At 42.5% G+C, this 13064-nt stretch overlaps 1 protein-coding gene across 2 annotated transcripts in view; it reads left to right on the top strand.

The window, feature by feature from the left end:
* LOC124544625 (alpha-tocopherol transfer protein-like) overlaps positions 1-13064 on the top strand; it is a 131011-nt gene that overhangs the window by 106461 nt on the left and 11486 nt on the right. For both annotated transcript variants that reach the window (XM_047123226.1, XM_047123225.1), the window contains exons 4-5: positions 6416-6671; positions 9810-9920. In XM_047123226.1, coding sequence (XP_046979182.1) covers positions 6416-6671; positions 9810-9920 — 367 coding nt within the window. The remainder of the gene's footprint in view (positions 1-6415; positions 6672-9809; positions 9921-13064) is intronic.

Here is a 13064-nt window from a genome sequence, read left to right as displayed (position 1 = left end):
GTTATCCCCTGTTGTGATGTTTCCCATTCTTTTATGACCTTATCTAACACCAGATTGAAAAGGAGAGGTGAGAGGCCATCGCCTTGTCGGACACCTGTGCGAATTTCAAAGGGCTCTGATAGTTCCCCACAGAACTTTACTTTGGAGGTCGTGTTGGTTAAAGTTTGCTCTATGATAGCCCGTGTTTTGTTGTCTACTTTGTATTCTGCTAGAATTATGAAGAGAGTTTTCCGGTCGATAGAGTCGTACGCCTTTTTGAAGTCAACAAAGGTAATGATCAGGTTCTGTTTGTGTTGTAAAATCATTTTCAGGTTCCAAATTTGTTCCGCACAAGACCGCCCTTTACGGAAGCCTGCTTGGTATTCCCCAATCAAGTGCTCGGTTTGGCTTTCTAGTCTGTTCAGTAAAGCTTTAGAGAGGATCTTGTATGTGACCGGTAGTAGGGATATTCCTCTGTAGTTGTTCGGGTCAGTCTTGTCACCTTTTTTGTGTAGTGGGTGTATCAGGGCAGTTTTCCAGTCGCCAGGAATTTTCATGGTGTTCCAGATGTCTTCCAAGATCCTGTGGATGTCTTTGGTGAGTTCTGGGTCTTGCAACTTCCAGATTTCCGCGATGATGCCATCTTCTCCTGGTGCTCTACGATTCTTGAGTGACTTTATTATTTCTTTAACTTCTTCTAGAGTTGGAGGTTCACTATCTGGATTGTATGTGCTCGTTTCTGTCATCATTTCTTCCATGGGGGGGGGGGGGGGGGGGTCGGTGTTGAGCAGTTTTTCAAAGTACTTTGCCAGAATATCACAATTGTTTTTGGTATTGGTTTCTAGGGTTCCATCCGGTCTTCTGAAGCACAAGTTGGGTGGTTGATATCCAGTCATATTTTCTCTGAACGTTCTGTAGAAGTTTCTTGTATTTTTCTTCATGAAGTCCGATTCGATCTTTGTCAGTCGCCGTTTGTCATACTGTCTTTTTCACTGCGAATGATTTTGTTTGATTGCTTCTGTGTTTTCAAGAAGTTCATCCAATTCTCTTGGGATTTATGGCTACTAAATTTTTTCCATGCACTGATTCGTTGGTCAATAGCTTGGTCACATGTGTGGTTCCACCAACGGTGTTTCCGTGTTCGTGGTGCTTGTGCTAGTTTCATGGCCTCTCGGATTCTTCGTGAAAGTTGTGTCCAGTCTGTCGTTTTCTCCATTTTAATTTTGTGTAATATTTGTGTCTGGTTTAAAGTAACGTATTCTGGATCTGGTCTAACAATTTTATTCTTCTGGAGCTTTTTCTTGGGCAAAAGACGAATCCTGATCTGTAGTAGGTGGTGGTCTGAGTCGAAGTAGCCTTTACGGGTGTCTATGTTCAAAATTTCTTTTTGTGAGTCTTTCTGCGCTATTACGTGGTCGATTTGTAGTTCTTGCTTTCCGCTGGGGAATTTCCATGTGTTAAGTTTTCGTGTTGGTTTCTTGAATTTTGTTGACATAATGGCGGGGTCGTGGCTTTTGCAAAAGTCTGTCAGATGTTTTCCGTTTTTGTTGGTTTCCTTGTGTGGAGTATGTTTTCCTGTGATATGTCTGTATATCTTTTCTTTTCCGAGTTTGGCGTTGAAGTCTCCCAGTATTATTTTGACTCTATGTGCAGGAATTTTTCTGATAGTTTCTTCCATTGTCGTCCAGAAGTCATCAGTTCCGTCCGGGTTTTTCCTGTTGTAGTCATTAGTCGGTGCATGTGCGTTGATTATTGTGTAGGATTTATTGGCTGATTTCACTGTGATGGTGCTGATTCTTTCGTTTGGTGACGAAAAGTCGATTATATATATATATATATATATATATATATATATATATATATATATATATATATATATATATATATATAATGAACGGGTGTCTTGCGACGTCCGCCACGAGCAGATGCAACGAACGAAAACGAACAAAATGAGATTTGAAAAAAAAATGGCTACAGCATCTGCCATCTAAGAAGGAGATCTCGGGTTCGAGTCCCGATCGGGGGGGCACACATTTTCAGCTGTCCCCGTTGACTTATATCAACGCCTGTATGCAGCTAAGGGTATTCATTTCATTGTAATTTCATTATTATCTTCTTGAGAACATTCTGTAGAATGTCTTGAACACTTCATTTAGAGTTGTTGCTCCATCGAAGTTTGTGACACAACGACACTGACACACTACGGTCGCATGTGCACTATGTAATACTTGCCTGTTCACAATTGACTGGTTGAATGCAGATCTGTTGTTCACAGGTGTTAGTTCAATTTGCCACTGTAGTTAGGCTAGGAATAAAATCAGTCTTTTGGGACGGATGGTGTATTGTTGAGTTACATCTATTTCTAGTCACGGCTGAAGAGTTGGAAAAATGACTACTTATATACCTCTAGTGTTACTTTTACGTCTACGTGATTACTCTGCTATTCGCAATAAAGTGCCTGGCAGAGGGTTCAATGAACCACCTTCAAGCTGTCTCTCTACCGTTCCACTCTTGAACGGCCGGGGGGTGGGGGTGGGGGGGGGGGGGTTGGGAGGGGGGGCGGTGGAACGAGCACTTCGTGAATGATATTTGGGGAGACATCTTTCATCAAGTACCAAGCATCCGAAATATTTCGGCACATTCGTTACGCGTCGAAAATATCCCGGTGACTGTTTGCAAAGTCATTCGTCCTATAAGGCAGATTTCTTCATTAGTCCGACCTATGCAGCCCACACGTTTGAGCAGTAATCCAGTATAAGGCTCGCAAGTATTTCTTAGACAGTCTCTTTAGTAGACTGACGACAAATACTAACGTATCTCCGCAAGTGGCTGGTGGCACTTGTTTTTCAGGCTAATTTTGGTTATTAAAGCTGTAATCGAAGACTACTACCGTACGTTTTCACTTTTCGTGTAGTACACAGGTTTCCTTGGTCTAGCGTACGCCATACACTTTCCGATCTCCAGCACAGCTGACTCCAAGTCTTTACTATCTCTTTCGTAACAGCTGCTTACACATAAGCTACTGTCATTGTTTACACATCCTCTCACGTCGCACTGACACTTTGCTGAAAAACGGAATGGTAGTCTGTACAAGTTTCTCTTCGTGATAACGAACACCAAGCCGAATTGTTCCTCTACGAATTGGCTCTGAGCACTATGCGACTCAACTGCTGAGGTCATCAGTCGCCTAGAACTTAGAACTAATTAAACCTAACTAACCTAAGGACATCACACACATCCATGCCCGAGGCGGGATTCGAACCTGCGACCGTAGCGGTCGCTCGGCTCCAGACTGTAGCGCCCAGAACCGCACGGCCACTCCGGCCGGCCCTCTACGAATTCTACCGCGTACGGTCCCTCATTTGAAAGATATAACTATGCTCTGATTCAGTCTGGAAATAGACACTAGTGTAGGAACAGGTTGTAGACTGAATGTGGAAAGATTTATGTTGCAGATTTTTGTTTCAAAAATTAATTTCCCTAGCAATGTCTCTTTTCATCCCTTGGAGTTACTCTGTTACTGCCGTTGACTTGCAGTTTTAATCGGCACGTTACTAACTACGAACTTCTGTTACGCGTGTTTGTTTCGACAGAGTAATTTTTTTTTTTTTTTGGCTGTTTACGTGACTCTTGTCCTAAAAACTGTCTAATTTGCTGCAGCGGTCTGCAGACTGGAGAAAATTAAGATAATTTTGTATGGAATCTGTATAAGGATCGCGGATGTTCCTATTTGACAAATATTCCCAGTTTTTATAAAGTCTCATTTATATCTACACTTTTTTCTTGGCCATTCACCGCCTTGTGCCACAGTGGGACAAATAGCCCTACAGTGCTGGGCAATATTTCTGAAATAAAGATACTAGTTTCTGTTTACAAGCTTTTTTTAATGGCCTTCGTATATATTTTATCGAGTGAATAAATGCTGATGCTTTGAAATATTTGGACGTCACATTTCTTGTTTGCTGATTTCTCTGTAGCGTGAAAATTTACCATACAACCTATGTCAACTGTCAACAACACCGGTTGTAAATTTTGCCTCGGGCATAAAAAAACCCTATCATTGGTAGTTTCTTAATTCTGATACTATATTCTGACTTTTTGTATCACAGATGGTAGACGTACAATAACCGGACTACCAGATTTTTTTGCTGCGCTACGCAAAGTGACGTTGCGTTTTTTGTGAATACACCACCATTTGACGGTCACGTTTACTTCTGATCCATTCCGTTGGCCTCCACTGTCATTCGACCTTTAATCTGCGAAAAAGTTTCGAACCGTAACTCACTCCTGTACAGAGTGAAAGATTACGAAAGATTATTTCTGGACCACTCGTTTACTTGAGAGAGCCGAGGATGTAATCACTCGTAGTTTATATGTAAGATGCGACACACACGATTTGAATATTTATCTCACCATCCTTTTTCTACATGTACCCGGTAACTTCGCAATTCATGCTTTACTATTCGGCAACGGTTTCACAGAATCACTTTCAGACTACGTCTCTACCGTTCCACTCTCGCATAGCACGCGGGAAAAGAATGAACGCCGAAATCTTTCCCCGTTTTCTCATGTTTTATCTTGGTTATTATTTTTCTCTATGTTAGTGGGAGACAGCAAATTATTTAGACATTTCGAGTAATGCTAAAAGACCTCGCCGAAACGGAAAGTTTCCTTGTTTTAATGATTGACACGTAACATACTTAGCATATATGTGACACTCTGTCCCATATTTCGTCCAAATGCAAAATGAGCTGCCATTCTCTGAATTGTTTCGATGTTGTCCGTCAGTCTTATCTGGTAAGTGTCCCATACCACATAGCACTACTCCACAAGACGACCGACAGGCGTAGTGAAGGCAATATCTTCAGCAGATGTATTGCATTTTCTAAGTGTTTTGCTAATGAAAAGAAATTTTTTGTTCACCTTCCCAACAACATTTTCTATGTGATGATTCCAATTTAAGTTGTTCGTTATTGTAATCCCTAAGCTGAACCAAAAACATTTAAATTTGTATTGTTTATGTTGTTGTTGTTGTCTTCAGTCCTGAGACTGGTTTGATGCAGCTCTCCAAGCTACTCTATCCTGTGCAAGCTTCTTCATCTCCCAGTACTTACTGCAACCAACAACCTTTTGAACCTGCTTGGTGTATTCATCTCTTGGTCTCCCTCTACGATTTTTACCCTCCACGCTACCCTCAAATGCTAAATTTGTGATTCCTTGATGCCTCAGAACATGTCCTACCAACTGGTCCCTTCTTCTTGTCAAGTTGTGCCACAAACTCCTCTTCTCCCCAATTCTATTCAATACCTCCTCATTAGTTACGTGATCTACCCATCTAATCTTCAGCATTCTTCTGTAGCACCATATTTCGAAATCTTCTATTCTCTTCTTGTCCAAACTATTTATCGTCCATGTTTCACTTCCATACATGGCTACACTCCATACAAATAATTTCAGAATCGACTTCCTGACATTTAAATCTATACTCGATGTTAACAAATTTCTCTTCTTCTTGCCATTGCCAGTCTACATTTTATATCCTCTCCACTTCGACCATCATCAGTTACTTTGCTCCTCAAATAGCAAAACTCCTTTACTACTTTAAGTGTCTCATTTCCTAATCTAATTTCCTCAGCATCACCCGACTTAATTCGACTACATTCCATTATCTTCGTTTTGCTTTTGTTGATGTTCATATAATATCCTCCTTTCAAAACACTGTCCATTCCGGTCAACAGCTCTTCCAAGTCCTTTGCTGTCTCTGACAGAATTACAATGTCATCGACGAACCTCAACGTTTTCATTTCTTCCCCATGGACTTTAATACCTACTCCGAATTTTTCTTTTGTTTCCTTTACTGCTTGCTCAATATACAGATTGAATAACATCGGGGACACGCTGCAACCCTGTCTCACTCCCTTCCCAATCACTGCTTCCCTTTCATGTCCCTCGACTCTTATAACTGCCATCTGGTTTCTGTACAAATTGTAAATAGCCTTTCGCTCCCTGTATTTTATCCCTGCCACCATTAGAATTTGAAAGAGAGTATTCCAGTCAACATTGTCAAAAGCTTTCTCTAAGTCTACAAATGCTAGAAATGTAGGTTTGCCTTTCCTTAATGTTTTGTTTATGGTCAACGTTTATAGTCAAAACTAAATTTGATGAAATAGTTTTGACACTCACTTGGAGGAGCTCACATGCTTTATCGTTCAGAGTCCATGGCCACATTTCGCATGAGCCAGATATCTGGTGTAAAATATTTTGCAATATGTTTTGAGTTTCTGATGACTTTGCTAGACAGTAAACGGCATCGTCATCTGCAAACAGTTTGTGATGCTTTGCAGGTGTTTACCAGGCACTCGTGATAATAATGTGACACAGACATTGAATCCTCCGTGTCTTCAAGCGTTTAGCACGGATGTTGTTTTGGTTGCAGAGCTTTCCCGCCGCTGCCTGGCCTGACGCCGAACGGCCGCCGCGTGATCGTGATGAACGGCAAAACCAAGGACTACCAGGGCCCGCTGGTGGCGGACGGCATGAAGCTCATCTTCATGGTGGGCGACATCCGCTTGCTCGAGGAGCAGACAGGCGTCGCGGGCGACGTCTACGTGCTCGACGCGTCGGTCGCCACACCCGCCTACTTCGCCAAGTTCACCCCCTCCATGGTCAAGAAGTTCCTCGTCTGCGTCCAGGTACGAGTATGATTCACGCTCCACCAGGAATGCACCTCGATGGTACTATCCGAACGGGAGGAAAATCGATAGGTTTGGCCTACATGGGCAGACAAACTAATGATTACCATTCCAGAAAATTTGTATAATTTATGCAAGAGGAAGAGTGTCACAAACTCAGCAAGTCAATAACGTATTGGTTCACGTCTGGCCGTTATGCAAGCAGTTATTCGGCTTGGTATTGATTGAAAGTGTCGTTAGATGTTCTCCTCACGAATGTCGTGCGAAATTCTATACAGTTGGCCCGTTAGGTCGACAGAATCCCAGGATCGTTGGGGGCTCTGCCCATTATGCTCCAAACAGTCTCAAATGGGGAGAGATATGGCGACCTTGGTCGCTACAGTGCGGTTTGGCAAGAAACGAAGACAAGCAATAGAGTCTCTCATGGCTTTCCATAAATGGCAGAAAGACGAGGCGTAGAATATCGTCGACATACCGCTGTGTTGCAAGGATGCTCTGAGGGATCCTGTAATGAAAAGAAATGACACCCCAGACCATCGCTCCTGGCTGCTAGCCACGTGACGAACGACAGTCAGCTTGGTATCCCACCTCTGTCTGAGTCGTCCGAAGATATTTCTTCTCTGGCCAGTTCGAAGCTGGACTTATCATCTACTCTAGTCACTGAGTTTCCAGCCCTAAGACGTGTCTAGAGACGCCCCGGACAGTGGTACGATACCAACCTGACTATCGACCGTCATACGGCCTGACATACAGTGGTGATGGTCTGTGGTGACAAACTTTTCTTTTCATAGCAGGTCCTCTTTGGTTGTCATCCACAGAATCCTTTCAGCATAGCGGCTTGTTGACGATTTTCTAAGCCCAGTTTTGTTGCCCTCCATAGCAAGCTATCCTGGGCTTACTTTTCAGCAAGATGATGCTCACTCGTACACGATGGGAATTTCCTCTGTTGTCTTCGCGCTTGTCAAACCCTGCCTCGACTTGGCAAGTCACCAGATCTGTATCGATTTGAAAAATTTTGGAGCATAATGAGCAGGGCATTCCAACTATTTCGAGAATTTGACAATCTAACTCTCCAGTTGGACAGAATTTGCCTGGACGTCCCTCAGGAGGACATCCAACACCTGTTTCAATCAAGACCAAGCCGAATAAGGGTCAGAAGCTTTACTGACTTGCTCAATTTGTGACGCTCATACTCTTGAATAAATCATCAAATTTTTCTGACACTGAAATCATTTTTTGTGTGTGCGTTTGGATCACATCTACCGATTTTCGTGCCATTCAGATAATTCCTTCGTGGTGCGTCTTTTTTTTCTATTTTTCAAAGTGTATATTACGAACAATCGTCAACTTGCGTCCACAGGGTCCATTTTGAGACAGATCGCTATCGACATGAATGGTAGGCATGAATGTAGACGCCCAAGCACTGCATTTCGAGGCAAGTTTCTATTAGCAATGCTTTATTCGTTACTTAGCTCCAACTGAAGTTATTGATCCGCGGATTTCAAATGGCCTAAATCTGCTGTCTGCTTTACCCGCATGGCAATGATGGCTGTGAGTCACCGAGGGGTATGTTCAGCCTCCTAACTGGAGAGGTTTTTCTTTCTTCGCGCACAGTGGGACCGCTCCTTTGCGAAGTGTGATGTCCTTGTGTTAAATGTCGCTGTTGAGTGTGGGTGACTGTCAGGTGGCCATAAGTAGTGATTAACAGTTATGTGTGTATTTATAACATCTTCAGATATGTGCGACGTATTACTGTTGTAACTGACAATTCGCAATTTTTCACAAACACAACTTTTATTGATGTAGGTTCACAAGGTTGATGACTGAACATACAAACGAAAGGTAACAATAACGATGCCAGTAAAAGTCTCCAAATTGAGGCAAACAAAAGTTCTCTTCTAATTTTCCACAAAGGTTCGTGGTAACACACTCACACTCTAGTAACAGTCCAATTCCGAGACGAAGACGTAATCTTCAACGGTCGCAGTACACGCGGTCGGCATCCGGTGGGAACTGAACTTCGGGGCTGGTTCTAGCCCCTATATAGCTGTCTTCAGCCAATCAGGTTTTGGCATAGTGATACTTCCTGCAGGCCGTGGCTCGAGCTCCCCCTGCAGGAAGATGTGCTCGGAATGTCTGTTTCCATTATCATGTACTGTATGTAAATAGCCGGTGTTTACCATGGCGCGTTTAGTACGCCTTGGGCATAGACAACCTCATCCTCTGTCGTGTAATATGGGTTGCCGGCGCTCAGGGGCTACCTTGGCTCAGGTATAACAATTACCATCATTTACGCATTGAAAGAGAGCATGGATAACATCATTAAACAGGATCAACACATTCGTAATTCCTTCGATGTACATTCTAATTCGTCTTCGATAAATAACGTTGGATCTGAGATGTTCCACTTGTTCAAACCGAGTCATCTCTCATCACATCAGTCAGCGAAAACTTCAGTTGCCATTTTCACGACCATAGGTCACCACGCCCAATACGTGAATTCGAGATAATTCAGTCTTCTGCTATTTCCTCAACGCAGAGCGAATGGCTGGCTAATAAGAAAAAGATGTGCATACTGTTTACTTGTGAGTGAAAGTCCTATTTTACGCATTGTAAGTTACCGTAGACCAAATGCACGAGGTAACTTTATTTCACTGAGAAGAGAGAGAAGGGTATGTCAACAAGACAATTTTCTACTCATTGGGGACATATATTCCGTGATGAAAACTGGCAACAAGTTAAAATAAGTTGTTGTACGGAGACTCGAAACCATGCATTACTAACTTATCCTGGATCACATTAAAGTTTCATCTCGTACTTTTTTTCGCTCGACATCTCATATGTTTCCCAATTCGATCTCGAGACTCTAATGACAGATGTGGTAATTAGAAGGTGCTTCATCCAACACTTGTGCAACACCTCAATAATACTGAAGTCTGCAATCAAACAAAAATTTACGGATTTGCTTTTCCAATTTCGTACTGCGCTTGGAACAAAATTAATGACTGTAGCTTCATTGAGAGTTCTCTAAGTTTGCAATGAGGTGGATTCGTGACTGAAAGCAAGTAGAATGTCCGTTTCAACGTACCTTCCCTTACACTTCCCTTAATGTTACTGATTTCTTTTTCTTGCTTTCAGGAAGCATACCCAGTGAAGCTGAAGGAAGTACACGTGATTAACGTACACCCGCTGGTGGACACCATCATCAATTTCGCCAAGCCCTTCCTAAAGGAGAAGATTAGGAACAGGGTAAGTAGCTAGTTCTTCCAGTGTTACATTTTCATTTCTTCCCGATCAAAATTAATAGTGTTCTATGGAACAGCAACTATCACACGGTTACACTAGACAGGATAACAAAACTGGTTCCGTTTTAAAATAAAACCTAGAACAGAAATTAAAAATCAGAGTAATATATTGTCATGCTAGTGCATTAAATACAGGGTGGCGCCGAGCTGAACATTTAAAATGATCGTAGATTATGAAATGGTATAGAAAACAAGACGAAATGGTTTATAAATACTCTGAAATATGCCGTTTATTATCCATTGCTCTGAAATTATTTCTTGAAAATTGCATCAGAAAAATGGCCTCCATTTAAATCATTGAACTGTTGTAAGCTCTTCTGGAAGTTATCGTACATGTGCCTCCATGGGTATCGAGAATTGCCTCAACCTCATCAGCAATTGCTTGTTTGAAACGCTCTTTCAAGAAACCCCATTGTAAAATTTTGGACAGTAACATCGGGTGACCGAAGAGGTAAACGGTGTCTCCGAAACGAGAGTGATAACGCTTGCAAACATTTCTCGAATAACGGCCATGTTGTTGCGCGCAGTGTGGGCTGTTACACCATCTTGCTGAAAGTAAAGTGTCTTCCGATCAGTGTCAAGCCGAAGTAAGCTAGAGTGAACAAAGTTTTCCAACATAGAGACATTACGTTCCGAAGTAACAGACGCTATGTTTCCATCTTATTCTTGAAAAAAAATATGGGCCTACAGTCCCAGTGCACCGAATCTACACCAACTGTCATTTTGAGAGAGTGCAACGGCTTTTCAAGCAACTCTTTACGATTCACGGAAGACCAGTACCGCGTGTTCGATTTCTTGACAAGACCCCAAATATGGACACTGGCTTCGGTGGATATGAACGAATAATACAAGGAAGCAGGGTTTTTCGGTTACTAGATTGATTATGGCAGTGCAAAAAGTGACTCTTACTTCCTTGGGTCTGGAATCACGTTTATGAACAATTTGCAGTTTGTAACGATGAACGTTGATTTCCTAAGCATTCATTATAAACTTCGTCAACTCACTCCTAAACTGCGAGACTGCAGGGGCACCAAGCGTTGAGGACTACATTTCCTTCCCTCACTCTCTGCTCTCGGAGCTCCATACTTCGCATTGAACACTGTCTTCAAAACAGTTCAGCTAAGCGGAAATGGCGACGAACTGAGGTAACACGATGTAGTACGCTCCAACGCCTCAGTTACTACTGGCGTATGAAATGGCGTTCTTTCCTTCACCCTTCGCCTCTCTGTCACCCAATACAAGCTAATGCACATGGCCAATGTTCAAGGTAGGACTTTGCCAGTCGGGTCTGCGCCACCCTGTACTCCCTTGCGGATCAGTACCTCTATCCTGTACATCAACAACCGGAGGCCTTTAGTGTTACACAACACTGATATGTTTATTTATCCAGACGACAGATATCTTTTGGCAGGCGAGAGTTTTATACTCCAAGCATCGAGTTCTCCATCCACATAGTGTAGAGATCACCGCAGTTACCTCACCTTGCAGTTTACCTGTGGTTCGTTCTCGTTTTCTGTCACGACTCCACCCACTGTCCAACCCGTAGGCACATTTTGGCAACTACTGCTAAGTCATGGCAGAGGATGTACGTGCCAATAGGTTGTTTGCAAACGGAGAGGTTAGATGGATCCACGTGCAGACGCAACAGAGAGGTAGGAAGGAGTTATCATGTTTGGACATACCGATGACCTCAACGTGAATGGAGTTGCTGTTTTCGTTAGTGTATCAACACGGACCGTCAAACGTATTTGCGAAGAACGATGTGCCACTGGCAGCCATTTTGCTAACTGATAGCGAATGCAGACGAGGGTCACGTCTTGTCAATAGCAATCGGCTTCAAACCCGGCAGGACATTTTCAAAAGAAACGTCGTGTGTCATGGGGCGTAAAATTCCCAGTTTATTTGCTGTAGGCCAATTTCGACATCATAGTCATTACCAAGCAACATCCACAACCTCTGTGCAATATTTTGCAACAGATGTGACGAACAAATATAATATTCGACATGTACAACAACTTGTAAACATTAATGGGACATAGGTGAACAAAGATGAGGCGCTCAATCACCCTTTTTCTTGCTGTCCATTTTGGCAATATTGGCAACAAGAGAGTAACTGACATCTGATTGTTCATTTAGCAGCTATTCAAAATGATTCTTGTTTATTTACGTTTCTAACAACTATTACAGCATCTTTGCCAGTAATGTTAGACAAAGGAATAATAACTCGAGACCTAGATCGCGTATGGAAAATATAATAAATAACCACTGAAAGAGCGCAGGAAAAGGTTTTTTCTGTATTTTTGTACTTATCTTATCTTTTTGCGAAATACAATCAACAGAGGACAGCGACTATACTGCCGTGTATACACTGTTTCAGACACAGCACACACGAGCCGCTTTCTTGTTTCTCAGGTCGCTGCTGTCACAGACCCCCACATTAAGCAACGCAGCGTGCTACTGTAGTGGTACTCTGCTGTAATTACGGAGTGCTGCGAATAGCAGAGGACTCGGAGAGGGTCTGCTATTAATACGGGACGCAGTGACAGGCTACACCTTGTCACAATACGTCTGAACAACCAGTCCCATCCCTTCCGTCTCGCTAAAACCGAGGAGATCGTGAGTTCACGCAGAACAATGGAAAACTGTTTTCACCAGCGTCGTCGTCTATTCTGCGAACTCATTCTGAATTATGTGTTTTGCTCATTTTGTATTCCAGGATTCAGGAGGTTGTACTTAACAGTTGGTGAAACTTACGATAACAGTAACGTGACGGAAAGTAAGATACTTCAGTCAAAGCAGACATCAACCGAATCACCCAAATCACCAAACCAGTATTCGCAGAAGCTACAGTCATAATTTAAAGTAATGTGTTCAAGAACAGGAGAGTTGTTTAGTAAGAGAGGTGGTGAATATGGCGAAAACGAAAGAGTAACTTGCGTATCTTTCCCAATCCTGCAACAGGCATCATATTGTTGAAGAAATACTCAAGATAATGTAACTCTTTTGTTTCTTGGTTACTTATGTAGAGTACGGCTATTCATGTGATTCATGGTTCCATCATTTTAGAAAACTAATACTAAATAACATT

Source organism: Schistocerca americana, chromosome 8, assembly GCF_021461395.2.
Source record: "Schistocerca americana isolate TAMUIC-IGC-003095 chromosome 8, iqSchAmer2.1, whole genome shotgun sequence".
NCBI lineage: Eukaryota > Metazoa > Arthropoda > Insecta > Orthoptera > Acrididae > Schistocerca > Schistocerca americana.
The sequence above is the reverse complement of the archived record's forward strand: the minus strand, read 5'-3'. Positions and strand labels throughout refer to the sequence as shown.